Raw genomic sequence first — 27,912 nt, 5'->3', positions numbered from 1 at the left:
CATTCCCACCAGCAGCGTGTGCTTTTCTGCCTTCTATTGAGCAATTTATTGATCCCATTCTCTCTTCTCTTTTAGCATATTATAATACATTTCTTAGTAGTTTGACTTGAGTTTGCACTATACATGTACAAGTAACCCAAGTTCTCTCTGAAGTAACACTATACCTCTCTGCTGGAGGTACAAAAGTATTTCCAAACCCTCCTTCTCCATCTCTTGTAACATTGCTGTCATTCATTTCATTTACCTATAAGCTGTAATCACTGAATGCGTTGTTGCTAATATGACTTTAAACATAGCGTTATCTGTCAGATTAAATAGAAATAACAAAAATAAATCATTTTATTTTGCCTTCATTTAACTTCCTCTAACACTCTACCTTTCTTTATCATTACTTTCTGAAAATTTTTTAACTTTTCTTACAAAGTAGGTATACTGGTAACAAATTCCCTCATTTTTGTTTGTCTCCCTCTTAATTTCTCCCTCTCTTTTGAAACACAGCTTTGCTCTACACACAATTCTAGTTGGGTGCTATTTTTTCAACACTTTAGATATTTCACTAAGCTCTCTTTCTGCTTGCATAGTTTCTGAAGATAAGTCTAATTTAATTCTTAGCCATTCTTCTCTATTACTAAGGTCCCTCCTCCCCAGCTTCTTTCAAAATATTCTCTTTAATTTTGAATTTTCTCAAGCTTGAATATATTTCTAGGTGTTTATATTTTGGTTTTTATCTTGTTCGGTGGCTTCTGATCTTCCTGGATCTATGGTTTGGTGTTTGTCATTAATTTGGAGAAAATTTCAAGTCACCATTGCTTCACATATTATTATTTTTTAATCTTTATTCTCCTTTATGTATTTCCACTATGTGTATGTTGCATCTTTTATAATTGTCCCAAAATTCTTGGATTTCTGCTTTGTCTTTTTTGTTTTTTTCATTTCTGTGTGTGTTTCCGTTTCGGAAGGTTGTATTCACAATTCCCCAAGATCACTGATTCTTTCCTCACACATTACCTCAGTGTCGAGAGTCCCCTACTCCCCAAAAATAGGAGAATTCTTCATTTCAGTTTTGTTATTTTAACATTTTTTATTCCTTACATTTCTCATTTGGTGGTTCTTTCTTAGAGTTTCCATCTCTGCTTACATTACCTATCTGTTCTTACATGTTATCCACTATTTTCTTTATAGTACTTAGCACATTAATCATTGTTGCTTTATAATTTTGGTCTGATAGTTCCAAGGTATCTGCTACATCTGAATTATGTTCTTTTGCTTGTCCTATCTCTTCAAACTGTGTCTTTAATTCTGTTAGTATGACTTGTAGTTTTCTTTGTTGAATGCCGGACATGATGTACTGTGAAAAAAGAGCCAAGGTGTGAGGTTTTATGTTTATCTGACTAGGGTTTAGGCTCTGTTTACTACTTACTGTGACTGTCAGAGGCTAAAATATCCTCAGGTGTCCCCGGTTTTATCTCCCAGGTCATCTTTAGGGTTCCACAGATGCTTCTTAAATAAACGCTGAAGCTGCAGTTCTTTCCGTGTATTCCACTGCTATTCAACAGGAGTGCTGTTGGTGTAGTGCTGTGTCGTAGGTGGAGGGGAAGTGTTCTGTAGTCCTATGATTTGGTCTCCATATTTTAATGAGCCTGTGTTCCAGCCTGGGACTCTCTGTGGTATAAGAAAGGTGTGAGATCCTTGTCCATGGTTCCTAGCAAACACCTCCTAAAGCCCTTGCACTTTCTGAGTGATAAGGCGATGGGAGCATCTTATGTTCTAATGAGGTGACTGCAGGCCCCTCAGTGGCTTCAGGGTGGGGGCTGGTCACCAGGAAGACCAAGCTTTGATGAGAGGCTTAGAAGTTTCAGCCCAGCCCCCAGCCTCTGGGGAGGGCAGAGGGCTAGAGATGAGTTATTCATCAATGGTCAATGATTCAGTCAGCCACGCCTAGGTGAGGAAACTCCATCCAAACCTCTGGACCTCCAGTTTGAGAGACACCTGAGTTGGTGAACACATTGGTGTGCAGGGAGGCTGTCACATCTGGAGAGGGCGTAGGATCTCCCACTTTGCCCTGAGCACCCTTCCCGTCTGGCTGTTCCTGACTTGTATTTTACAACAAACTGATAATTGTAAGTAAGTAAATTGCTCTTTTGTTAGTTCTGATCATTGTTTTAGGAAATTAACCAACACGAGGGGGCATCCTGGGAACCTACATATTTGTAGTTGACCATAAAGAAATGCGTCCATTTGCAGCTGGCATCTGATGTGTGGGCAGTTTGTGGGACTGAGCCCCTTAAGCTCTGGAGTCTGATGTTAGCTGAGGTTAGTGGTGGAACTGAACTGAATCATAGGCCACCCAGGTGGTGTCAGAGAGCTGGAGAAGTGGTTTGTAAAACACACCACATACTTGCTGTCGGGAGGACAGATAGCTTGTGAACCTCACAAGTGTTTCTAAGTTTCTGCCCTCAGCCTCCAGTTAGGTCAGGCAGAAAGGCGACAGGGGACTTAAGTTGGCAATTTCCCTCCCCCACATCGGTTTGGCACTGGTAAAATCCCTCCCCTGAGTTGGTCAGTCAGACGCTGGTGAAACAGCATCTTTGATGACAGGCCTTGTTGAGAGCAGAATATTTTAAACTGTTTATTTTCCTGCTTTTCTTTCCAGTTTTGGAGACAGCAGTTTGCCCTGTGACCTCAATTCTTTGATAGCTCTAAGAATTGTTGACTTTAAATTTGTTTGCTTTTTTTTTCTGGTGAGCTCCTTACAATGCAGAAGAGAAACCAGAGGTCTCTGACTCCATGTTTTAATGTTTGACTGCTGATTTGCTGGTAAAACCCACTTTTTTCCTCTTATGTGTCCTCTTCACTCTCACCCAGAACACTTCAGTTTAAGCACATCTCTGGTCACCACAAGAAGCAATTCTCTGTGACACCGGCTGGTGTCCTACAACTTAATCATAACACTATCCATCTGGAGATAGTGTCATGTCCTACAGGTCAAGATCTCAGTAGCACAAGATTGCCCCACCCTACCCCACTTCAGATGCTAATCACAAGTTGTAGGTCTCCAGGTTATTCACAACTTCTGTCCAACTTGGCTACAAATCAGGGGTTCCCATATCCCCCTACTTGGTTTTGATTATTTGCTAGAGCAGATCGTAGAACTCAGGGAAACACTTAAGTTTACCATTTTATTAAAGGATAAAGATAAATAAATAGATGAAAAGATACAAAGGTGAGATCTAATAAGGTACTGTGAAGTTGGGTGTATCACCTTCCCAGTATATGGATGTTCTCACCAACCTGGAAGCTCTCCCAACCTCATACTATTGGGATTATGCAGTCTTCCTCATATAGGCATGGTCAATTATTAAACCCATTTTCAATCCCTCTCCCCTCTCTGGAGGGGGTGGAGAGGGTGTAGGGCTGAAAATTCCAAGCTCCAAATCATGACTTGGTCTTTCTGGTGACAACCCTCATCTAGGAGCTTAACTAGAGTCGCCTCATTAGAACAAAAGATGCTCCTAGGGCTCTTACCACTTAGGAATTTACAAGGGTTTCAGAAGCTCCCTGCAAGGATTCAGGGTCAGAGACCAATATACAGGCAGACCTTGCTTTATTTTGCTTCACTTATGTTGCATTTCTTTTACGAATTGAAGGCAAGACCCTCAACCAGTAAAAAGATTCTAACTTGCTTTATTCCAATACTCTATTGTAGTTGTCTAAAACTAAACCCACAATATCTCCAAGGTATGCCTGTGTATATTTTCTATTACCTGAGAGCTGACAACTTTAAAGCCTTAGCTTTCCTTCTTCCCCATGTGTCCCACATCTGTACAAGATGATTAAAGACAAACAAAAACGCCTGGCTGCTCATTCCTTTAGCATGGCAAGAGATTAAATCTATGAAAGCCCATCTGTGTGTGAACTCTCACCCTAGCCCACCCGCTAACCTCAATAAAAACCCCAGGCCAGACTCCTTTCCTTGTTCTCTCAAGCCATTTCACACCTGCTTGAGAAGCCTATCCTGCCCTCCCCAGACACCTCAGTTATGGAAGTCATAAACCTTTTCACAGTTTCTGTTAGGTGTTGGATGTGGTTAGGAGGTCCTAACAGGTTGGGAGGTTCTATACAGGTTGTAGGAAAGGTAACATAGTGTATATATTACAATATACTTTTCTTATTTGTTCTGTAGGTAAGTCCTCCAGATCTTTTCATACCAATACCCTTTGTCTTAAAAGAAGAAAAAAAAAAGTACATATTATGACGAATCTATATAACCCATTCTTTCTAGACACTTGGCCTGTTACTAATTTTTGCTACCAAAATCATGAATGAAAACTTGGATTGCCACATTATGGGACAAACATATGCAAACTATGTTCTTTTTCAATCTTAACTCTTAAATTTTTATCATCAAATCTATGCAGAACAGACTGTGCAAACTGTGTGGTGGTAAGACTTAGTAATAACAATATGAACATCCTTGAAATCATCATCAAGATTCATAAATGGCCTGTGGGCAGTGGCGAGGATCTCCCGATGTCCCGGCTCCTGATTCATCTCTGTCCTGCCCCATAGACAATCACTGTCCTGATTCTTTCTTCTCCATACCTTTGCCATCTATTATTTTTCACTAAGCAGTGTTCTTTCAGTTTGCCTTTGACCTTTCACTGAATAAGTATTAAATATTTTCCAGTGATTACTTTGCCTCATATGTTTCACACATGTTGGCATCTGAGGCGTCGGGCCTGGACTAGGTCTGAGGGTTCAAACTTCCCACCAGAGCGTAGTGCCCCTGGGACCACAGGAGTCTTTAAAGAACCAGATGAGTGTGGGGAAGGGCAACCTCTCTCTGATGGAACAATATCAAAATGGAGCCAGACCCATCATTACGTATGGTAAGGTTACTTTTAAGTGTCTGCGATTGTAAATAAGGGTCACAGTTCCGTCGAGTGGCCTGGAGGCCTTATAGTTAAACACGGCGTCATTCGAGAGGACAGGTTCTGTCTGACCCACTGCCAAGACCAGGTCGGCTCAATGGTGAGACCTCTGGCCTGCTGTCACTCAGGCGGGAAAAGGTGGGGCCTTGCGAACTGTCCAATCAGAGGAGTCGCAGGTAACGTACGTGAGGGCGGAGCTCTGATTACGGCATGCTTGGCGTGGACTGCGTATTCATCACTCCTCTGTCCAGCTGCGTCGCGATCCTCCCTGACTATCTTTAAAGGCCATAGGTGGCTCTGCCACATCTTCTGCCGCTGTGACCTGCACTTGCCGCAGGAGTCGTACGGTGGAAGACAGGGAACCCCAGAAACTGAGAAATGGTGAGCGTGTGGGGCTGGGTGTTGGAGGACGGAGAAGTAGGGGTTGGTGGAACCAGTGTGGTAGGACCTGGCCTTTTTGCGGTCACTACAGAGTTTTCAAACACAAGTCTGCTGGGATTGCGGCACGCAGCGCCGGGGCTCCGCCCGCAGCCAGAACCCGCAGTTTTCTCCGATGCTGTGCGGCCGCATCTCCCCTAGAATTTGCCGTGACAACAGGGAGGGTTATCAGGGGACAATCGCAACTCAGTCTCTGGGTTTCCTACATGGCAGGAGCTGAGGTCTTCAGGGTCTCCAGGCCCTCCTTTCTCCCCAGCGACACTTATTTTTTCCTGAGCTTTCCAGGTGTTTGAGGAGCAGGGCCTCAATCCATGACCGTCTTCCCAGAAAAGATCTTCCTGGGACTGGCAGTACATCCCTAAATTTCCAGATCTTTCCCCGGCATTTCCGATCGCCATCTTCTCCTCTCCAGTTCACAGCACCATATTAACTGTTTGTCCTCCGTGATGTATTTCACACTACGCAGTATTTTATCATTTCTCCACGCAGGCATGGATGGCCCTTTTTAAAGCTTTATTTTTGGTCTATGGATGTTTTACTTAGAGAAAAGTCAAGAATAATTAGGTGGAACTGTGTTGTATAAAAAACCTCATGCCTCTCCCCCCGGGATCTTTTCTGGGCACAGACATCCAAAGGGTGTCCCTTTTTTGGAAACTTTCCTGGGTGATCAGTCCTTTCATCACAGTTCCAGGTCAGCACTTCTCATCTCTGGGTTTGTAACTTTACCCACTTTCCAAAGAGGCAAGAAAGAGGTGAATTTCAAGGGGCGGGGCGGCGGAATTCCATTATTGCATTCCATTCGTTGAGGGCCGGCCCCCCGCCCCTGCCCGGTGAATGGATATAGGAACATTCTGAGATCTTTTCTTTTGGTTAATTCCGAATGCAGTAGCAGGGCTTAGATTTGCAACACCTAGAAGTATATTCAGTATGATCGTTTTCCAAATGATTATGTGCCATGGAAATGATAATTAAATGACATTTATTTTCAAAAAGCAATCGATATTTGCAGGTTTTCTCGAACTAGAAAACCCCCTTACAATTTTCTCCCATCCTTTACACATAAACACTGGATTTGAGTGATTTACTGGATTGTTCAAACACTGGACTTGTGTATTTAAAATATCACTGGTGGTCCAGAGCAACTCAGTAGAAAGCAGAAGCCTGAGGTCAGTGTCTCCAAGCTAAGGCCCCCTTGACCTGCAAAGGCAAGTACTTAAAATCCCAGTGCTTCTCCTTTGGGAGGTGCCCCCTGCAGGTGTCCTACCTACTCAAACCCACCATGGAAGAAGCCTTTATGGTGAGAGAAGCTGCCCTGGAGAGCTGGGGGTGCAGGGGTGGGGGGCAGTGATTACCTTTCTAAGGTTGTAACTATTTCTAGACATATGCTTCAATGTTGCAGCCACAATATAAGTACACTTAGAGTAATTTGTGGAAGTTGAGAAAGTCTGTGAAGGTCAGTTCTGTCTTTTAGACAAAGGGTTTATGAATCTGGGAGTTTTTCTGAATGAGAACCTTACACTGAATCTGGCTAAGAGTTTCCTCTCTTGTGAGAATTAAAGCCTGAGAAAGGGGGCCTTTGCATGACCTCAGGAGAAGGGCATGTGGAGCTTCCAGAGATCATTCCTGTGGCTACTCAGGTGTCCCCCTGCCCTCCATCATCAGGGACCAACCTACTTTAAAGGTGGTATCCCAACAAGGGTAGTGTGGACTACAAGCTTGAGAATATGGGTTTTCTTCTGAACAGTGGTAAGCAGAGAGCTTATCTCACCTGATTCAGAGATTTGCGTTTCTTTCTTTGGATACTCATAATATTGCATTTTGCATCTCCGAACTGTAGTTTTCCTTAGCAGTTTGTTATATTATTTCCTGAGTGAGTGTGTAAGATTTGTAGTTCTTGGGCCTTGAAAATGTAAATTGATTGAGAGATACATAGGAGTAAGGCAAGAAATTCTGGAACTAAACAAAATATTTGTTCCTTTTAAGCAAGAGGGCCTCAAGATATGAGATGGGTGTATTTGCTCTCTCAGGTAGATTTTACATTTTAGGTCAGATTTGGTATGTGCATGTCCCTAGAGAGCTCTGAAAATTTAAATGCTATAATATTGCTTAGGTATAAGGGAAATGAATTCCTATTTTAATTGATAGGAGGAAAACTACTCAAAACTTAATAAATCTTTGAAAATCCTGATATATTTAATGGATTAGGCCCAAATCCCTAGTGTATTATATCTTAGACTTGTCTCTTATGTGGAAAAGAAAAAAATGGCTAAATTTAAAATTAAATTTTAAAAGCAAAACTAATTTAAAATAAAAGCTATTAAATAGAAAAATATGGTTTATATGCATTACTCAGCTTTTAAAAAATAATACACTGAACAGTTAGTCAAAGTCGTAAGAAAATCCTGGTCCCCTCCAGGCTGGCTTCAGCTACCCCCAATAACTAGTGTTGAATTTCTTGATCATCCTGTCGTTTCTTTATTTGAAAACAAGTGATTATGAGTGTATATTTTTCTTACTCACCTTTGTGCTTATAATGAGCAGTTGGACCCCACACTTTCTGATATCTGACTGCTCATAGCTGAAGCCCACCCCTCCCTTTGCCCCTTGAGCCCCCACCTGGACAAGCTGATGAGAAAGTCTGGGTGATCTCTCCTATGGAGATGGCAAGAAATTCAAATCACACAAGCCGCTGCCCTTGGATGAGGATTCTTGCCCCAGCCCTACCCCGCAACCGTGGCTTTCACAGCTCTAGTTCAGAGCTGCTTGAGAGGCCGCCCTGCCCTCCCCCTGGGAACTCAGTTATGTGATCACAGCCGTCTTCCTACCACTCCTAATGTGTGTGTGTGTGTGTGTATACGTATATATGTATGTGTGTGCACACCACATTGTCATCAGTCTCAAGGGAACCACCCCTCCGCAGGTGACCATACAGTTGGCTCCATGAGCAGTATGTCTTGACATGACCACCCCATGGGTCCTTCTTGTCTTGCTCTGACCTGCTCACCTGCTCTGCTGCCTGGTGGCAGCTGCACTGTGGGCGGCTGCGGGGCTGGGGTGGGGGGCTGCGGCTGTGAGCTGTGCTGCCCCATGTGGCACCGTTTACCCTGCCAAACCCCAGTTTTGTGTGCAGCCAGACAGAGTGTGCAGGTTCAAGAATTCCTAGGCCTTTGGGAGCAGAAGTATGGGCTTGGGGCCCTCAAATTAATCCTGAGTTGATGTCTTTTTTGAGATTTATCAGAGTGAAGTTGTGACAGAGGCTTGATTAGCCCAGACGTAGAGGACACAGGTGGGAGAGGGGTCTGTGTCCTTCATAAGGGGTGGGCCCTTTGGGTATTCGCTCCTCAAAGAGCAGTTCTGTGAGTGAATGAATGAATGAATATTAGAAAATAAAAAGAGAGAAGAGGGAAAGGCAGCCAGCCAGTGGATGGAAGGCTGATCCACACGCATTTGTTTCCACACTCCTGATCCCACAGGGATCCCACTAAATTTAAGCAAGATGCCCCTAATAATGTTTGGGGAGTTACTGAACAAATACAGAATGCAAATAGGGACGTTTCGCCTTAACCCTGAGAACTGTGGTCTTACCTAAATTCTCCATGGTGACAGCACCCATTGTCTTAAAATAGAACACAACGAGCAGAGAAGGTCTGAAGCAATAAGTTTATAAATTAAATTGTAATGCAGTCTTTGGCACTTTCAAATTATACTAACAAAATAGGACCCCTAATGTAACTTAAACAGGGCTTTGAAGGATTGAGAACCACTATGCACCTGTTCAGTGAAGAAGTAACAGTTACTCTTCTGCTCCATTGAACAACTGAATTTGGCCTTCTTTTTTTAAGATGGCAGGTTTGAATTTATTTAACTTTATAGAATAAATTTCTGAATGAGCTTAACAAGCTGGAAGATCCTTTGCTGCCTGGTGGAAGAGCAGTCTTTTGGATAACTTAGTAACTTTTTATTAAAATCATAAATAGTTATTACCCCATCTAACTATAGTTGGAAAAGATGAATTTTTAGTTGGCCAGACCTTCAGCCTGGAAAGAATAAATGACACCTCAGTGCATAACTGCAACCTCAAGGCTGTGGTCCCTATTCCCAGCCACCAACATTATGGAAATTATTGACTGCACCCACTTAGCAACTGGTTAATATCCTGTCACATATTTGACTCTGCTTGTTCTACTCAGTACCTATGTCAGTAGCCTCTCAGCTGCCGGTGTCCTTTACCTTTGAAGGAATATGATTCACCTTTACCGGGCTCCCCTCAGGGAACCTCAGCACCACTGCCACCGTACACAGTCTCTGCAGGGAAGATCTGAACTGTATCCACTTTGCTTCAGGAGAACAGGTGTGACGTTGAACTGATGACATCTTTTGAGGATTTCAGGACATAAAAATATTGACAAAAAGAGCTCATAAAAAGGTGAGAGGCCAGTAGTATGTACATGAGGTGAGACCCTGGTACCTTGTTTAAATTCCTAAAAAGTGTTCAATAATCTGGGCCCTGCTCCCTCCTTGTGGAGGTGAAGAAATAGCTGTTGTCCCTCTCAGCACCCACAACATTTTCTGGATCCTTTGGTGTTCTGGAGGCAGCATGTTCCTTGTTCACACACTCTACTTGAGTCCGTTTATGCTGTTACTTGCAAATTGGCCCATCTTTAATAGGTACCCCAACAAGAAAACAAAAGACTCTGGATTTGGTCAAATTGCCAGGCAATAGGCTCCCACGGTGCTGTCAGACTCTGTTTCACAGTAAGGGCTTCAGTGACCTCATCTCATGCCTCCCAGAGTGACCCATAATGGCCTTAAGTTCTCCATAAGCTTCTGATGCAAGAAACTGCCTTAGGCCCCAAACTGTATGCCATTAGAGCTGTAGTTGTCACTGCTTATAGGGCTGTCCTAAAAATATCCCTTAGCATGTGACCCCTTAGGGAGCTGCCTATTATGCCTTGGGACCTATAAACAGTACCCTTAAGAACTCATATCAGCTATGGAGACCCCTTGAGACAAGATAGAGCTAAGCCTGGGCCCTCTGGCATGTCCTACCTATAGGAGGGGGTGGCCTCCTCTCTTCTCGGTCCCTTGCCAGGTGCTATGGAGCTAGAAGAGGTCACCCATTTTCCTGGAAAGCGTCTTGGGATTTTCTAAGTGAAAAGACTTTAGGGACGACATCGCCTTGTTGGTACACAGTGGAGTTCAGGCAGAGTTTCTGTTTTTATCCCTTAATTGGGACAGCCTTTTAAAGAATGGGACTCAAGGGTCCACACGACTGACCAAACATCAGGCAGTCATCTTAGCACTGGCCAACATTTTGCTTCGTCAGCCATGTTTACAGACTTGGGTGATTTTCTACAAGTTGCCCTTTTGTGGTAAAACAATTCTGGGACTGTCTTGCTTCACAGTTACCCATAATATAAATCAAAGTAACACCTGTCTCTGTATATAGTAAGGCCATAATATGAGGCCTCATCAGGACACTTCTTCTCAATGTGGTAGTATAGATGCTACTGATAGTAAAAAAGGAACTCATTTCACTTCTCATAAAATACAGTGCTGGGCTCTTGAAAAAAGCATTCAATGGAAGTTTCTCCTCCCAAGTCTCAGGGTGTAGGCCTCATAGAATAAAATAATGGTTTACTGAAATAACTTCAAATCAGTTGAATGAAAGATGGCCTCTTTCAGTCATCAGTCAAGCCTATTACTACATCTTTCTTCATCTTTTTTCTTCTTGGAGACTTGGCTTTTCTTTACAGCAGTTTTAGGTTTACAGAAAACTCAATCAGAAAGTACGGAGAGCTCCTGTATAACCCCTCTGCCTCCACGCAGTTTGCCCTAACTTTTATATCTTGGATCGCATTGGTATCTTCGATATGATTGCCGAACCAATATCAATGCATTAAAGTCCATAGCTTACATTAATGTTGAGTGTTGTACAGTCTCTGGGCTTCGGCTGATGTAAAATGGTGTGTGTCCATCTTCCCTGTGTCCTGTAGAATACTTTGACTACCTTAAAAATCCCCTGCCTTCTGCCTGTTCGTTCATTCCTCTCTGCCACCCCCAAATCCCTGTCATCCAGCCTTGTTCTTTCCAGAACTTTGCTTGGAGTCGTACAGTGTGTAGCCATGTCATATTGGCTGCTTACACTAAGCAATATGATTTTAAAGTCTCCATTTTTTTTTTTGGCTTGATACCTCATTTCCTTTTATCACTGAATAATAATTCATCATATGGATATTTCAGTAACTATTTTTCCATTCTCCTATTAGAGAATACATTGGTTACCTGTAAGTCTTCGCAGTCATGAATAAAGCTCTTATAAACAATGATGTGCAGGGGTTTTTTAATGAACGTTAAGTTTTCAACTTATCTGAGGAAATAAGGAGCATGATGGCTGGATTGTACGACAAGAATAGGTTTGGTTTTTTAAGACACTGCTTATCGTCCAAAGTAAGCATACCATTTTCCATCCCACCAGCAAAGGATGAGGCTTCCTGTTGCTCCACATCTTTGCCATTGTTTGTTGTTTGTTCTCAATGTTTTGAATTTTAGCCATCGTATTAAGTGTCTAGTAATATCATTCTCCTTTTATTTGTACTTCCTAATGACGTGATGTTGGGCATCTTTTCCTATGCTTATTTACCATTTGTTTTTCTTTGGTGAAGTGTGTGTTCAGATCTTCTGTCCATTTTTAATTGTGTTGCTTGTCTTCTTGTTGAGTTTTAAGAGTTCTTTGGACATTTTGGATACCAGTTCTTTATCAGATTAGTATTTTGCAAAGATTTTTCTCCCAGTCTCTGGCTTATGTTTTTAATCTCAACACTGTCTTTCATAGAGCAAGTTTTATTTTAATGAAGTCAAACTTATTTTTCTTTCATTAATTTTTCTTTTTTGTGTTGTATCTAAAAATTTATCACCAAACCCTAAGATCAGTAGATTTGTTTGCATCTACAGAATTGACTTTTATATATTAGCCATTTATTTTTCAACCTTCTGCTATTCCGTTATTAGTTCAAGGAGTTCTTTGTTATTGTTTTCTTTGAGATTTTCTCCATAGTCATGTGTTATGTGACAAAGACAGTTATATTTCTTATTTCCCATTCTGTATACCTTTTATTCCCTTTTCTTGTCTTATTATATTAGTTTAGACTTCCAGGACAGTGTTGACTAGAACTGGTGAGAAGGGGACATCATTGCCTTCTTCCTGATCTTACCAGGAAGGTGTCTAGTTTCCCACCATGAAGTATGATCTTAACTGCAGATTTCTTGTAGATGGTGTTTCTCATGAAGGTCAGGGAGTGCCATTCTACTCCTACTTTGCTACCATAGATGGATTTTCAATAACCCAAATTCTCTTTCAAGTAACACTAAACCACGCCACTGGCTATATAAATTCCTCATAACAGAGTATTCCCAATTCTTCTCTCCCTGTGCCTTATTACATTATTATTGTTCATTTCACTTATTCATAAGTTATAATTACTGAATACTTTATTGCTAGTATTATTTCGAACAAAGTGTCATCTTTAAAATTAAGAATTTTTAAAGTGATATTATTTTCCCTTAATTTATTCCTTCTCAAATGCTTTGTGCCTTTCTTCATTTTCCTTCCTTTTGAAGAGTTTCCTCTAACATTTCTTGCAAAGCAGGTGTACTGGTGACATATTCCCTCAATATTTGTTTCAGAAATTTCTCCCTCACTTTTGAAGGATAAATTTGCTCAGAATTTTAGTTAGGTTGATTTTTTCTATGAACGCTTTATTTCATTTCATTCTTTTCTTACTTGCTTGATTTTAGACCAAAAAAAAAAAAAAAATAGAGTCTGATTTAATTCTTATCATTGTTTGTAGGTAAGGTGTGTTTTTCCCTATGGCTTCTTTCAAGATTAAGTTTTTTAGTATAGCAATTTCTTTTGCTGTTGTCGGAAACCAGACATGATGGACCGAGAAGAAGGAACCTAGGTAAATAGGCCTTTAGTGTGAAGTTTCAAGTTTATATGGCTAGGAGTTAGCCTGTGTTTACTGTTTGTGTACCTGTAAGTGTCAGAGGCTAAAATTTTATCTGATGTCCCCTTTGTCTCTCCTGTCATCTTTAGGTTTCTCTAGAAGCTTTTCAAATAAGGTCTGAAATGTGTGGTTCTTTCCACATATTCCACCTGTTGTCATACAGGAGCCCAATTGATATAGGGGTAAGTGTGGGTAAGGAGAAGCGCTCCCTAGTCCTAAGATGCGGTCTCAATCTTATAGTGAGCCTGGGTCCCTGGATTGTGAACTTCTGCAGTATAAATGCAAGAAATATGTTGGTCTTTTTCTGCGGTTTCTAGCAAAGACCTTTTAAAGCCCTTAGAATCTCCTGTGTGAAAAAGGTGGTAGAGCGTCTTTTGTTCTAATGAGGCGTTTCTTGGTGGGCTCCTAGAGAGCTTCAGAAACACCAAGCCTTGATTAAAGGCTTAAAAAGTCAGCTCCAGCTCCCAGCCTAGAGCAGGGGTGGGGGTTGGCACGGGGGTAGCTTAGGAGGGGCTGGAGATTGACTTGGTCACTAATGGTCTTGAGCTAATCGGTCGTCCCTACATAATGAAACCTCCATCAAAATCCTCAGACAGGATTTAGGGAGCTAGGTTGGTAAGCACACTGAAGTGCTGGGAGGACAGCTTATGGGGAGAGGATGTGGAAACTCATCCCTTCCACTTGCCTGTTGCTGAGTTGTATCCATTATCATGAACCCAATGATAGTGCTTTCCTGAGTACTCAGAATTGTTGTAGCAAATTAGCAGACCTGAGGGGGTGTCAAGGGAATCTTTGGATTTGTAGACAGCCAGCAGAAATGTCGGAAGCCCGAGCACTTCATTTATGGCTATATAAGGTCCATCCTTTTTTACTTCCCCTTTTTATGTTTTGTTTTCACAAATCATCCCTTTTTATGTTATCTTTTTGCCAGATTGAAGTAGCTATAGTTATCTTTAATCATTATGTTATGATTAACACTATTCTGAAATAGAACCAGAAAATTACAATTTGTCACCCTACTCAAAGTACCGTGTGTTTTTGTTTTTGTTTCAAATAGAAGAGCTCCTTTAAACATTTCTAGTGATGCAGGTTTTATGGTGGTAAATTCCCTGAACTTTTGTTTGTCTGGGAAAGCCTTTATTTCTTCCTCATATCTAAAGGATAACTTTGCTGAGTAGAGCTTATCTGGTGGTTTTTATCTCTCAATATTTTACTTATTTATTTTTTTCTCTCAATATGTTAAAGATATCATTCCACGCTACCCTGGCCTGTAGAGTTTCTGCTGAAAAATCTGGTGATAATCTAATGGGGTTTCCTTTGTCTTTTTTTACCCTGGCTGCCTTAAGAATTCGTTCTTCATCATTGACTTCTGACACTTTTAACTAATATAATGTGTCTTGGAAGAGGTCTTTTTGCATTGAGATAATTCAGTATTCTGTTAGCTTCCTTTGCTTGTATGGCCAGTTCCTTCCCCCCGCCGCCCCCATTTGGGATGGTCTCATATATTACTTCTTTGAATGGGCTGTTTCCTTTTCCCTCTCTTCTCTTTCTGGGATACATATTATCCTTTCGTTGCCCTAATGGAGCCAGATAGTTCTCATAGAGGTTTTTTGTTTGTTTGTTTTATCTTAGTTCTCTCTCTTCCACCTGAGTCATTTCTAGATTTCCTTCTTCAAGCTTGCTAATTCTCTCTTCCATATGGTCTACTCTGTTCCCTCTGTTTTCTAACACATTCTTTCTCTCATTTATTGAGTTCTGCAGCTCCAGAATTTACTTGGTCCTTTTTTAGAGTTTCAGTCTCTCTGGTACAGTACTCTTTCTGTGCTTGAAAATTTTATTCCTGGGCTCATTGAACTGCCTGAATCTCTTTATATCTCATTGCATTTTTTCATAACTACTATTTTGAATTCTTCATTATTTAGATCATAGTCTTCCATGACTTTGAGTTTGGTTTCTAGAGAATTTTCATCTTCTTTTTGTTATACCATGTTACCTTGGTTGTTCATAATGCTTACTCTTTTGTTCCTCTGCTGGCACATTTGAAGTAGTGAACACCTTATTTAGGTACTGTTTTGAGTAACAGCTTGACAGATTGATAATTAGAAGTCCTTTTGTTTTCCTTTACATGGTGCCGTAGTGCAAAAGTTTTTGTTTTATTTTACCTGTACACTATTTGTGCCTATGAGATTGCTGATGTCTTTGTGGGAAGAGGAGCTGGGTGACCAGGGTCATGGACGCTCTGTGTCCAGGTCACTTGAGTCTTGGGCCACCACCACTATGGTGGAGGAATGTGGCAGGTTGGGGGAAGCAGGGTTTACAAGCCCACTGCACTGCTGCCTGGTTCCCTGTGGCCACAGGCACTGCACTGTGGCTCAGAGCCTGGAGACGTGTCACCACTGCCACTTTCTGGCTTTCTGATGGTGTGAGAACTGCCACAATTAGGGGAGGGACCCAGATTCTCTGGCACCAATGCTACTGCTGTCCCTCTTACCTCTGCCAGGCCGTAGTGTGGGGGCCACACCCCCACACTAGCTCCTCTGCTGCTAATAAGTTCACTGGGGCTGCAGACTTAGCCGCAGCAGCCAGGAAACCAGGGCTATGAACTCCATTCCTGTCCTCCTCCCCATTTGCCTCCCCTACACAGTCAAGTACACCTCCCTTCAGATGTACTGATGTGGATCTCTCCAGCATCTCCGTGCACTGAACAGGGGAACTTTTCTTGCATTATAAATGTCCTAATTGTAGATTGAAGGAGAGATACAAAGGAGTCATCTCACTCCACAATGATGCTGTTGTCCTTAATTTTCTAAATTTGAATCTCATATATTCAGAAAAGAACGTATAAGATGTTTTTTCTGGAAAACAGTAATAACAATATAAATATCATCATAATCATTAAGTTTCATAAGTGGGCCTTGGGCAGTTGTTAGGGTCTCTTGATGTTCCTGTCCCTGACTCGTGACTATCCTGTCCCACAAAAAACTTTGTTTATTTTTCATACCTTTACCATCTGTTCTTTTCACTAAGCCGTATTCTTTTAGTTTTACCTGCTTTGATCTTTCAATAAATGAGTATCAATATTTGAATTGTCAGCCTCTTCTTACTTTAGAGTTCTCTCTTAAATGAGAAAATTCACTGAAAGAAGCATTTACCAGTGACTTCAAAAAGTATCTAGTTTTCAGGGTCGGGCCTGATTAGTACTTAGATGGGAGACCACCTAGGAAGACCAGGTGCTGTAGGCATAAAAAATTTAAAAAATAAGGGATTGTAAGATGACAAGGTCCTTGCAATCTGTGATATCAACCAAGGGTTGCCTCGCCAAAAAAATAAGTATCTAGTTTTATTCAAAATGTTTTTTGGTTCTTTGCAGCAGTGTATTCTACACATGCTAGTGAGGCTGTGGGCCATCAAGTTACTTACCCATTTCATGGTTAGGGTGTCCAGGCTTTCAAGTTTTAATTTTTACTCATGTTCAAAATACCACTCTGTCATTCTTTTCTGTATCTCCAAGTGCAAATATACAGTTCTCTAGGCATTGGGGGAAAACTGCTAAGCTACACGTATAGATCATGATCAATTCAAATTTACAGGAAATGGCAATAGAGTATATTAGTTGACACGTCCTCCTTTTGTGCATAATTTATGTATTTGTTGACTATGGTCATTAGCATTTGAGATTGTTAAATTGACTAATTTTATCCTAATCAATGTGAAGTGTAATATGCTTGACATTTTTTCATTATTTCTGCATTACCAAGGAGATGGATGTTTTTCATATGTGGTCTTTCATCTTAAGTAAACTTTGACAATTTTCTCATTTTTTAACTATGTCCATTCAGTCTTATTCCACACAATAACTCTTTTATTATTGCATGTATTGGAGATATTTTTATTCCACCTTGTTGCTTGTTTTTTAACTGCCTTAGTGTTAATATATTTGAATTGGTCAGTCTCTTCTTACATTAGGACTTACTCTTTTACTTACACAAGAAAATTCTCCCAATTTTTGGATCACTGAAGGAAGCATTTACCTGTGACTTCAAAAAAGTGTCCTGGTTTTATCTTTCACATTTAAATTTATAATGAGTTGGCTATTGTCCATGGGATAGAGGGGAGTAAAATGCATTTCCCAGTTAGGTAAGTCTGTCCTTGCCCCGTGTGCTAAAGTGTTCTCGATGTCCACTCTACCATGCCTGCTCTGCCCTTGACCAATTTTCCGTATTAAATACTGGCCCATGGAAGGCACTTTTCCCTTACCTGGTCTCTTTTTCTCTCTGCTAACACTATGCTATCTGGAATTCTACAGTTTGAGAATCCTTGATGTATATTAGGCAAGCTGCCACTTTGTTCTTCAAAATACCAGACTTTTTTTTTTTATCTTCGTTCCTCCTATTAGGTTTGGAGAAGTAGTTTTTGTTGACTCCTAAAAGTTTTGGAAATAATGGAATTTTATAAAGATATATTTTGGGAGAGGTGACATTGAATTCTTTCTGAGATTGTACACTATATTTTTTTTAATAGAATTGCTTTTATTTTTTTATTTTTTAAATTTTAATTAGTTTCAAGTATACAATACATCGGTTAGACAACCATATAGTTAGTAAAATGATCCCCCTCTCCTGACCCTCCACCTAGCCAATGTAGTAATGCTAACTGCATTCCCTATGCCATGCTCCCCATCCCCATGACCATCCATCAGCTACTAATTTGTACTTCTTTAACCCTCCACCTCATTCTCCCAGCCCCCCAAATTCCCCTCCCCTCTGTCACCAAATTGTCCACTGTATTTGTGAGTCTGTTTTTTGATTAGTTTGTTCTTTTTATGTCTTCAATTCTGCATATAGGTGAAATCATATAGTGTTTATCTTTCTCTGACTTAATACCTTTTAGGTCCATCAGAGCAATATCTTTTTCCAACCCCTTCTTTTTCATATGTAGGGGTCTTGTTTTCTTATCCTTTCAGCCACTCTATCTTTTGGTGGAGCACTTCATTCTTTTCTGTTGAAGGTACTTATTGATAGGAATTTAGTTGTTACCATTTTTTATTCCTGTTTTTGACACATGTTTTTTCTTCTTAAAGAAGTCCCTCCAACGTTTTCTGTAATACTGGCTTAGTGGTGATAAATTCCTTTAGTTTTTTGTTTTTGTTTTATTTTTGGGTTTTTTTTGTTTGTTTGTTTGTTTTTGGTCTGGGAAGCTCTTTATCTGTCTCTCAACTCTAAATGATTGCTTTATTAGGTAAATTATTCTGGGCTGTATATCCTGGGTCTTCATTGTGCCAAATATTTTTTTGCTAAGCCTTCTATCTTGTATAGTTTCTTTTGAGAATGAGCTGCCAGGCTTATGGGTGTTCCTTTATAAGTAATTTTTTTTTCTCTTGCTACTGTGCACCATATTTTCATTTATTTATTTTTCCTTTGAGGTTATCTAGTAGAAAATTCAAAATTTTTTTTATTAGGGTCATCAAATATCATTCATTAGTCTTGTTTATGACCTAATTAAACCTGTAGGGAACCAGATGTAATCTTCCAGGTGTTCTCTCCTAGTGTAATCAGACAGGAAGGGTTCAATTCCACAAGCAACTAAGTTGTGACAACATGTGTGAAATATTGTCTTCCCTGGAAGCTCATTAGAGACTCAGTACAGAGAGATTTCTGGGAGCAGATCACACAGGCACTCTCTGCCAAGCACGACAAAATTTTAGACTTTCAGAACACAAACAGGAGTTTGGGATATGTTCCTTGCATAAACATTTTAGCACACTAAGCTACAACCTATTGGTAGGGCCCCTTATATCCTAGTTCCCAGATACCAACGAAGGACAGACATCCCTGAAAGTCAGCAGTCTCAGGCCTGCTAATGTACTAGGCAGTTACGCGGATGAGTAAGCGCTACAGATCCACCATAGGAAGAGTGATTAAAGCTGATACTACTCTGTGTACTGACCAAGAAGTGGGGATTTCCTATTCTGTTCCTTAACTGAATGAGTAGATTCTACCATCAGAATTACCATGTGGGAACATTTTCTCTATGCCCTGTATGTAGATATCAGTGGGTTAATGATCTTTTTCAGAGACCAATGTTTAAGGGAATTATGTGGCTGAGGGATTCCCATGCTTAGAAGTTGGGCTGTCATGTTCCTGTGCACCACATGAGGGCAGGAAAATGAGAAAAGTGAGAGGACAGTCTAGAGTGGTTGGTTGAGAATCACTACCTCCTGAAATTGGAGAACAGAAGTTTTATGTCCTGTTAAAAGAAAGCACTGCTAAGCCCTTTGTTTTAGAATAATGGACATACTGTGGTCTCCAATTAACTCACTTGAAAATTGTAACTCTTACCCAGTCCCTCACAGTCAGCAGGGCCCGAGATATACTGTTACAGTCTTGCAGAAAGAGCTCTTCCATCTCACTGTATGGGTAGATATGTGTTTAAAATTGGTAAGAAGCAGCTCAGCCCCGTGAGTATAGGGATTTTGTGAAGGTCTAAATCGTCATGCCTTATTTCTCCTGTCTGAGCTCTAACTTCTGAGTAACTTCCCAGCCCCATGAAATGGGACAAAGATGAAAATGAATAATGATCTCTGACAAATACTTTTACAGACAAGTTAAAATTAAGAAAATTTCATTCAGCCAGCAGTTTGGCTACCTGCAATGTCTTGGCATACTTAAGGACTGTATGGCCAGTTTGTCCTAGTCATAAGTTGGATTTCCACAGGTCTCCTGGCTTCTCATGTTTGGTAATTGGATTAGAATAAGAAGTTTGCAGTTCTTCACTCAGTTTTTATTCATTATAACCTCATGCATTGTGGAGTGCTTTGTGATATGGTGGCTAACAAGGAAGGAGATGAAAGATTTTCTCACAAGGAATTAATGGTCTTAAAAATATTTCTTTCATTCGTGTAGCAGTTCTCTCATTTTTCCAATGTGTTTTGGACTGTACTGTTAGAGAACAATAAGGCTTAAAGTGATCATAGTAAAAATATAGAAATAATTTCCATGTGTTCATGATGCTGTTAAAATTTATGAAGCACTGATTAATGAATAGTAAGAATTCTAATGACCAAGTCATAGAATAAATATTTTGAGATCACAGAATTTTATGAGAACTTCTTATGAACTGACTATAGGTCCCAAATTCTGCCCATCTTACCTGTCTTCCTGTGTATATGTGTGGGATGTTTTAGGACTCAGTGGCCTTTGAGGATGTGGCTGTTAACTTCACCTTGGAGGAGTGGGCTCTGCTGGAACCTTTGCAAAAGAAACTCTACAGAGATGTGATGCGAGATACTTTGAGGAACCTCGCCTCAGTAGGTAAGGATGATGACATTCCTTCATTTAGTTGCTTCTCTTAAGTGTTTCTTGTCCATCAACGCGTTCTCTGATTTGGAATGGGGAAAGGGAACACTTTGATAAATAAAACACACATGGTCAGAGCTCATCATAGACCTGTAATGTAATAATTCTTATGTAATTTCTTTGATTATTCTGGATCTGCATTTTAGGGAAAAAATGGGAAGACCGTAACATTGAGGATCAGTACAAAAACCAGAGAAGAAACATAAGGTGAGTTAACACTCACAACAGAAAGGAGTGTTCCACAAGGGACTCTTTGTCTGTCATGAAAATTTAAAAACAAGCAGACACAAAATGGCCCAGCTTCAAATTTATTTAATTTGGGTAAATTTTTACTGATAATGTTTTCTTAATTATTACATAGATGTTCAGTGTTTACAAAATAGTTCACTTGGAAACAGTATCCAGAAATTCTGTATATGAATATCACTACTTTGATGATAACTATGGTTGAACCTTCTTTTAGGCATTCAGTATATATTCAGTTTCAGACAATTTAGGCAAGGCAGAAAACCTACTTTCCCTATAAATTATAAGTACATAATTCTAATGTTTACTAATAGGTACAAAATTATTAGTAAAAAGTCATTAACCATGTACTCCTGATTTTTTTATAGAAGTCATACGGTAAAGAAACTCTGTGAAAGTAAAGAAGGTAATCAATGTGGAGAAAACTTCAGCCATATCCCAAATCTTAATTTGAACAAGAAAACTTCCACTAAAGTAAAACTGTGGGAGTGCAGTGTGTGTAGAAAAGTCTTCATGAGTCGTTCATCCCTTAATAGACACATGAGATCTCATACTGTGCCCAAACCATACGAGTACCAGGAGTGTGGAAAGAAGCCTTATAAATGTAAGATATGTGGGAAAGCTTTCAGTTATCTCCAACCTTTTCAAAAACATGAAAGAAATCATAGTGTAGAGAAATCCTATAAATGTAAGGAATGTGGGAAATCCTTTAGATATCGTCAGTCTGTTCGGAAACATGAGCGGACTCACACCGGAGAGAAACCCTATCAATGTAAACAATGTGGAAAAGCCTTTAGATATCATCAGACCTTTCAGACACATGAAAGAACTCACACAGGAGAGAAACCCTATGAATGTAAGCAGTGTGGTAAAGCCCTCAGTTGTCCCAGTTCCTATCGAAGTCATGAAAGGACTCACACTGGAGAAAAACCCTATGAATGTAAAAAGTGTAGTAAAGCCTTCAGTTGTCCCAGTTCTCTTCGAAAACATGAAAGAACTCATACTGGAGAAAAACCATATGACTGTAAGGAATGCGGGAAAGCCTTCATTTCTCTTGGAAGCTTTCAAAGACACATGATAACGCATACTGGAGATGGACCTTACAAATGTAAGGAATGTGGGAAAGCATTCAATTGTCCCAGTTCATATCGAATACATGAAAGGTCTCACACTGGAGAAAAACCCTATGAATGTAAACAATGCGGTAGAGCCTTCAGTTGTTCCAGTTCCTTTCGAACACATGAAAGAACGCACACTGGAGAGAAACCCTATCAATGTAAGGAATGTGGAAAAGCCTTCCACTGGCTCACCACTTTTCAAGTCCATGTGAGAACTCACACTGGAGAGAAACCCTACATATGTAAGCAATGTGGTAAAGCCCTCAGTTGTCCCACTTCATTTCGAAGACATGAAAAGACTCACACAGCAGAGAAACCCTATGAATGTAAACAATGTGGTAAAACCTTCAGTTCTGCTCTAGGTTTGCAAATACATGAAAGAACTCACACTGGAGAAAAACCCTATAAATGTGAGGAATGTGGGAAAGCATTTGTCTCTCTCACAAGCTTTCGAAGACACATGATGACACACACTGGAGATGGACCTTATAAATGTAAGGAATGTGGGAAAGCATTCAATTGTCCCAGTTCATTTCGAATACATGAAAGAACTCACACGGGGGAGAAACCCTATGAGTGTAAAATCTGTGGTAAAGCCTTCAGTTGTTCCAGTTATGTCCAGGTGCATGAAAGAACTCACACTGGAGAGAAACCCTATGAATGTAAGGAATGTGGGAAAGCTTTCATTTATCGCACAACTTTTCGAGGTCACATGAGAGTGCACACTGGAGAGAAACCATATAAATGTGAAGAATGTGGGAAAGCCTTTAGTCGGCCCAGTTCATTTAGAAGCCATGAAAGAATTCACACTGGAGAGAAACTTCTTCAGTGTAAGCATTGTGGGAAAGCCTTCAATTGGCCCACATCCTTACATAAGCATGTCATGAGGATGCATACTGGATAGATAAATTATAAATACAGTAAAGTTTTGAGTCTTAACAGATACACTCAAAGTCATTTGAAAACTCTACTGGAGAAAAATGTTTATAAATGTAAGTAACAAAGGAAAGCCTGATGCAAATTAATTTACAACATGAAAAAATGTTTTTAAAGTTAAAAATATACTGTCCTTCAAGTGGATCATTCTGAAACTCAGTGTCTGGATTGTGGATTCTGCTTGTTGCTTTTGTAAGTGAATTATTGAGACAGTTCTGTAAGTACTCTAAGCTATAGGACATAAGCTTTTAGTAGGTAGTGCTTTTCCTTAAATCAGCTTATAAAATTTTTGTCTTTCTATTTTGAAGTCTTCTAACAGACTTGGGTGAATTGAAATATAATTGTAATATACTAGTAGGGTTAATTTTTATATAAACTTTTGATTTTTCTGTAAGTTAAGGGGAATACTGACACTGGTATTTGGCGGTATTTTCCTATTGGCTTTGTGTGGCAGGTGCTGGGTGTTCCTTACCCATTATAAATATTCCCTTTTTGTTATGAGAAAACTCTTTTTCTTTCATCAGAAGAGCTTTATTCATTTTTCCTTAATAGATGGTTGGCATAAGTTTGTAAGTATACAAAGTTTATCATAAAGTATCTCATTTGAATCACTATTTACATCTTTTCCCTTTTCTTTGTGATTCTTTCTGAATGTGATTTGGATAACAGACTTTACACATTAAGAAAAGCAACCTATGCTGACATCACTCTCAGACTTATAAAACTATTTTAAAATACTTACAAGGATAATTATTTTAGATTTAAATTCACAGCTACAATATCTTTACACCAAAGCAACATTTTCCCCCATCAAGCCATTAAAATCCTCCTACAGTACTATTACATCACCATTTGAGTTATCTTTTACCCATAATATAATTAGAATGGTTATATGATATCACTAAAGTGAACCAGTAGTAGTATCATTCCTCTATTCATATTGAGCACCTATTGTGTGCCCGGGCTGGACACTAGAAATACAACAGTGAACATAACTAAAATGGTCACCGCTCTCACAGTACTTCAAGTCTATAAGGGTAAATATAATCACATTTCTAGCTACTTCCTAAGTATTATTAACACTTAAACTCTGATTCATTTTTGTAATAACATTATCTTTGGTAGACCACTAGACCTTTATATTTGTCAAAAAAAAAAAAAAGAGAGACCTTTGATAGGACAATAAAATGTAGGATTGGAAATAGCTCTCCTGGAATGTGTTATGTTCATATGAGTAATGTTGCGACCTTTTTCTAGAATATTTTCTGTTCTTTTTATGGTTCCATGTTAGAATTCATTAATAGTCTCATGAGATTCAGATGGAAGAAGTGAAAAAGGTCTGTTTTTGAACCACAGTACACAGAAACATAGATGTTTCATATATATATATATACCTGCTTTCAACCTATTTTCATGATTCTTTGCCAGTCTAGAGTATCCTCAGTACCACCACCAACTACATGACTTCCATTTTCTGAGCTGTAGATTTCCACAGATGCCTCCACAAGTCCCACAGCAAAGATCTGTCAGTTTGGATTCTCCTGCAAGTCCTAATGTGTCCACTAGGCAACAAATTTGGACTGTCATGTTTGAAAATCTTCTCTGAAGTGCTGACTCCCTTCTTTAGAGTGTATTTGTATGCGGTCTGGTTTGTATAGTAAACACTTTGTTCTGTTACTATTACTAGTGACTGTGTGTTCCTGATTCTACCAAAACAGCTACAGTGGTGCTGTCAGAAAGAACTGTGTGGGCGTTTGTTCCTCTGTTTCACTGCAGTGACTGCGCTGACAGTCTTTCCATGTGAAAATTGGCACCTTCTTTATATTAGGCAGATTGTGAATGTTTCCAACTATTCACAACTGAACATAATTCCTCAGTACGTTTTCAGTTATGTTTGTGTGTGATTTAAAATAGTGTTCATTGTTATGTCAAACAAATGTTTCTGTAGGTGTTTCGTAGACATGTTTTATTGTTTGAAACAGCTTGTGTACTAACAAATATTTTCTTTTCCACTTCCTGATAGGATATATTAAAACATCCCACTGTAGATCAGTTTTGTGATTCTTTTTTAGGCAAGGCGACCCTTGGTTGATCTTACAGATTGCAAGGACTTTGTCAGCTTACAATCTTTTTTTTTTTTTTTTTTTTTTTACACCTACAGCACCTGGTCTTCCTAGGTGGTCTCCCACCCAAGTACTAAACTAACCAGGCCTGACCCTGCTTAGCTTCCAAGATCAGACAGGGTCAGGCTTGTTCAGGGTGGCATGTCCGTAGACAGTTTTGTGATTTTTGTCAAGTTAATCTTTATACACTTTGAATCAATGTTATTTATTTTTTCCTCAGGCAAATTTTATTTCTTATTCTATAGTTTTAAAATGTCATTAAACTAACATCTCAAGCATTCTTAATTAAAAACTCATATCATGATTTTGTTGGTGCCTTACCAAAAACTACCGGGATCACACCTATACTCAGAGAGAGAGGTGTAATGAATTGTGATAAAGATGACTACAGACCATAAATGATAATCGATTGCATCAGAGGGTGCTCAGAAGGTCTTATAAAATGTGTGCTTGTGTTAAGTGATGGGATTGGCATTCAAGAAAGAAAAATATTTCTGTGTTTTGGGTACAGTGAGGAGGTGGACTAAATTCTTTGGTAATCATTATAGTTCTTACCTAATATTATGTTATATGTGATACTATTTTCCATATAAAGTAACTCAATTAAAATAGATAAAGTCACTTGCTCTTTAGCAAACTATAATGTCAACTGAGGCCTTTGGGTTCAAGTAACTTGTCAGAAAATACAAATCTACCAATGGAGAAAGACAGGGTCCTTATTCCATTAGAACTTTTGCTAAGAAATTATGCCCACTGTGCTATTTTTTCAGCATTCCTATCTTGCCAGGCAGTGCACACTGAAAATACACACAACTTTTGGTACAGCCGCTATGGAAAACACTATGGAGATTCTTCACAAACACTAAAATAGAACTGCCATGTGATCCAGCAATCCCACTTATGGGTATTTGTCCAAAGAAAATGAAAGCACCAGTTCAGAAAGGTATATGTCCATCCATATGTCCACTGCAGCATTATTTGCAATAGACAAGATACAGGAACAACTTTAGGTGGCCATCATAGATGAATGGGAAAAGATGTTTCACAAATGGAACATTACTTGGCCATAAAAAGAATAAAGTCTTACCATTTACAATGTGGATGGACCTAAAAGGTATTATGCTAAGTGAAACAAGTCAGAGAAAGAAAGAAATACCACATAGTTTCATTTATGTGTGGAAACAAAAAAAAAAATCAGACTCACAGAAACAGATCGTTGCTAGAAGGGAGGGGTGGGGGATGAGTGGAAAAAGTGAAGGGAAATATAGTCAATTATGTGATAAGTTTGCATGGTGATAGGTGATTAATAGACTTAGTGTAGTGATCACTTTGTAAGCTATATAAATGTACAATCACTATATTATACATCTGAAACTAATTGTATACCAACACTTTTGGTTTATAAGATGGAAATAAGGGCTTTGAAAGAAACTGACACATGAAGCTCAATACGAAGCTTTCTGTGTGTGTGTGTCTTTAAAATGTCAAGACCTCAGTGAGTGAGGACGTCCTCGCTGATTACTGTTATTTCCACCATCTAATACATCTAAATACTGAGGAACTGCTCAGGTGCATATATAAACAATGGAGAGCAAAAGGCAGTCCTGCATTCCTGTGATCAACAATGGTTCCGATGAAGATACAGATGTGGTTCATTTTCATTTTTGCCATGGTTAAAAGTTTTATTAAATGGGATAGTAGTCATGAGTTTAGATAAGGCTTATCTGAGACTTAAGACTGTCCATTTTCATTGTTTTGGGCCATAGATATTTGCCCTTTACATTTCCATTAGTATTGTGCTGCCACACAGACTGAGACTATATGTACCCTAGGAATGACTAGTCATCTGCACAGCTGTAGCCCATCATGGGTTTTCCTATGAGGAGGGTGGTATCTGTGCAGGTCCAATGTGATTTCCTCCTAGTTAAACCACCAAAAAGATCTATGGAATGTTACAAGGCAGTCATCCAAGGAATAGTTGAGATGCACTGCAGGCAGTGTGTTAGCTTCTTGAGTAACACCCTAGTTTAGTGGAAAGCAGATATGTTTGACATCCTCAAAATGGGAAGTTTTTAATGCCTTTTATAAGAGGACACCTGGAAGCTTTTTGTTTCAATGATTCACAAAGTTACAAAGCCTGTTTTGCTGTTCACAGCTTCCATCTCCATATTAGACTCCAGCACATAGCGTGCAAGAGGGACAGTGGAAATTAACAGCTTTGTGTTTTATTACAGAGCAAAGGAAATCAAAACTTCCATTTTTTTCAGTGATAACGTTTTCTTTGCATGGTATATGACTTCATAATTGTCTCAGTTGTTCCACCCTTATCCCAATCATTCATTCTTTCTTACAAATGAAAGTTGGATATAGGGACAACAGGGTCTTACCAAACTCACAGCCTCAGGATAATGCCATCTTAGGCTTAAAGACTTAATGTGTGCCACCACCTCTACTGGGAACTGTTAAAATTTTTAGTCAGCAGAAAACTGAAAAATTTGTGTAAATTTGGCATCAAATTTGACAAACAGGGTTCATGTGGCAACATGGTGTTCTATTTATTTTACATTCCGGAAAAAAAAAAAAAAAAGAGGCAAATATAGGGACCTAAAACAAGTGGTTAAAACCATGAGTTGGGGTTTTGTACAAATGGGCACCACAAGAATTGTTCTCTTGGGGTAATAGAGTGTCCTCTCTCTTTTGGTAGTAGTAATATACATTTGTGAAAACTCATAACTACACTTAACATTAGTGTGTGTATA

At 39.5% G+C, this 27,912-nt stretch overlaps 1 protein-coding gene across 5 annotated transcripts in view; it reads left to right on the top strand.

The window, feature by feature from the left end:
• The window catches only part of LOC107519424 (zinc finger protein 791-like), a 34,538-nt gene extending 9,825 nt beyond the window's left edge, over positions 1-24,713 (top strand). Inside the window, exons 1-5 of one of the 5 annotated variants that reach the window (XM_036233864.1) lie at positions 5,144-5,312; positions 9,608-9,795; positions 20,559-20,685; positions 20,877-20,937; positions 21,345-24,713. In XM_036233864.1, coding sequence (XP_036089757.1) covers positions 20,652-20,685; positions 20,877-20,937; positions 21,345-22,998 — 1,749 coding nt within the window. In that variant the 5' untranslated portion in view covers positions 5,144-5,312; positions 9,608-9,795; positions 20,559-20,651 and the 3' untranslated portion in view covers positions 22,999-24,713. Of the gene's footprint in view, positions 1-5,143; positions 5,313-9,463; positions 9,796-20,558; positions 20,686-20,862; positions 20,938-21,344 lie in introns of those variants that run through there. The other 4 variants (XM_016162113.2, XM_036233863.1, XM_036233865.1 and 1 more) reach the window with 4 other exon arrangements.
• Positions 24,714-27,912: the final 3,199 nt, after the last annotated feature.

The sequence above is a fragment of the Rousettus aegyptiacus genome, unplaced genomic scaffold (genome assembly GCF_014176215.1).
Source record: "Rousettus aegyptiacus isolate mRouAeg1 unplaced genomic scaffold, mRouAeg1.p scaffold_m13_p_16, whole genome shotgun sequence".
NCBI lineage: Eukaryota > Metazoa > Chordata > Mammalia > Chiroptera > Pteropodidae > Rousettus > Rousettus aegyptiacus.
The sequence above is the reverse complement of the archived record's forward strand: the minus strand, read 5'-3'. Positions and strand labels throughout refer to the sequence as shown.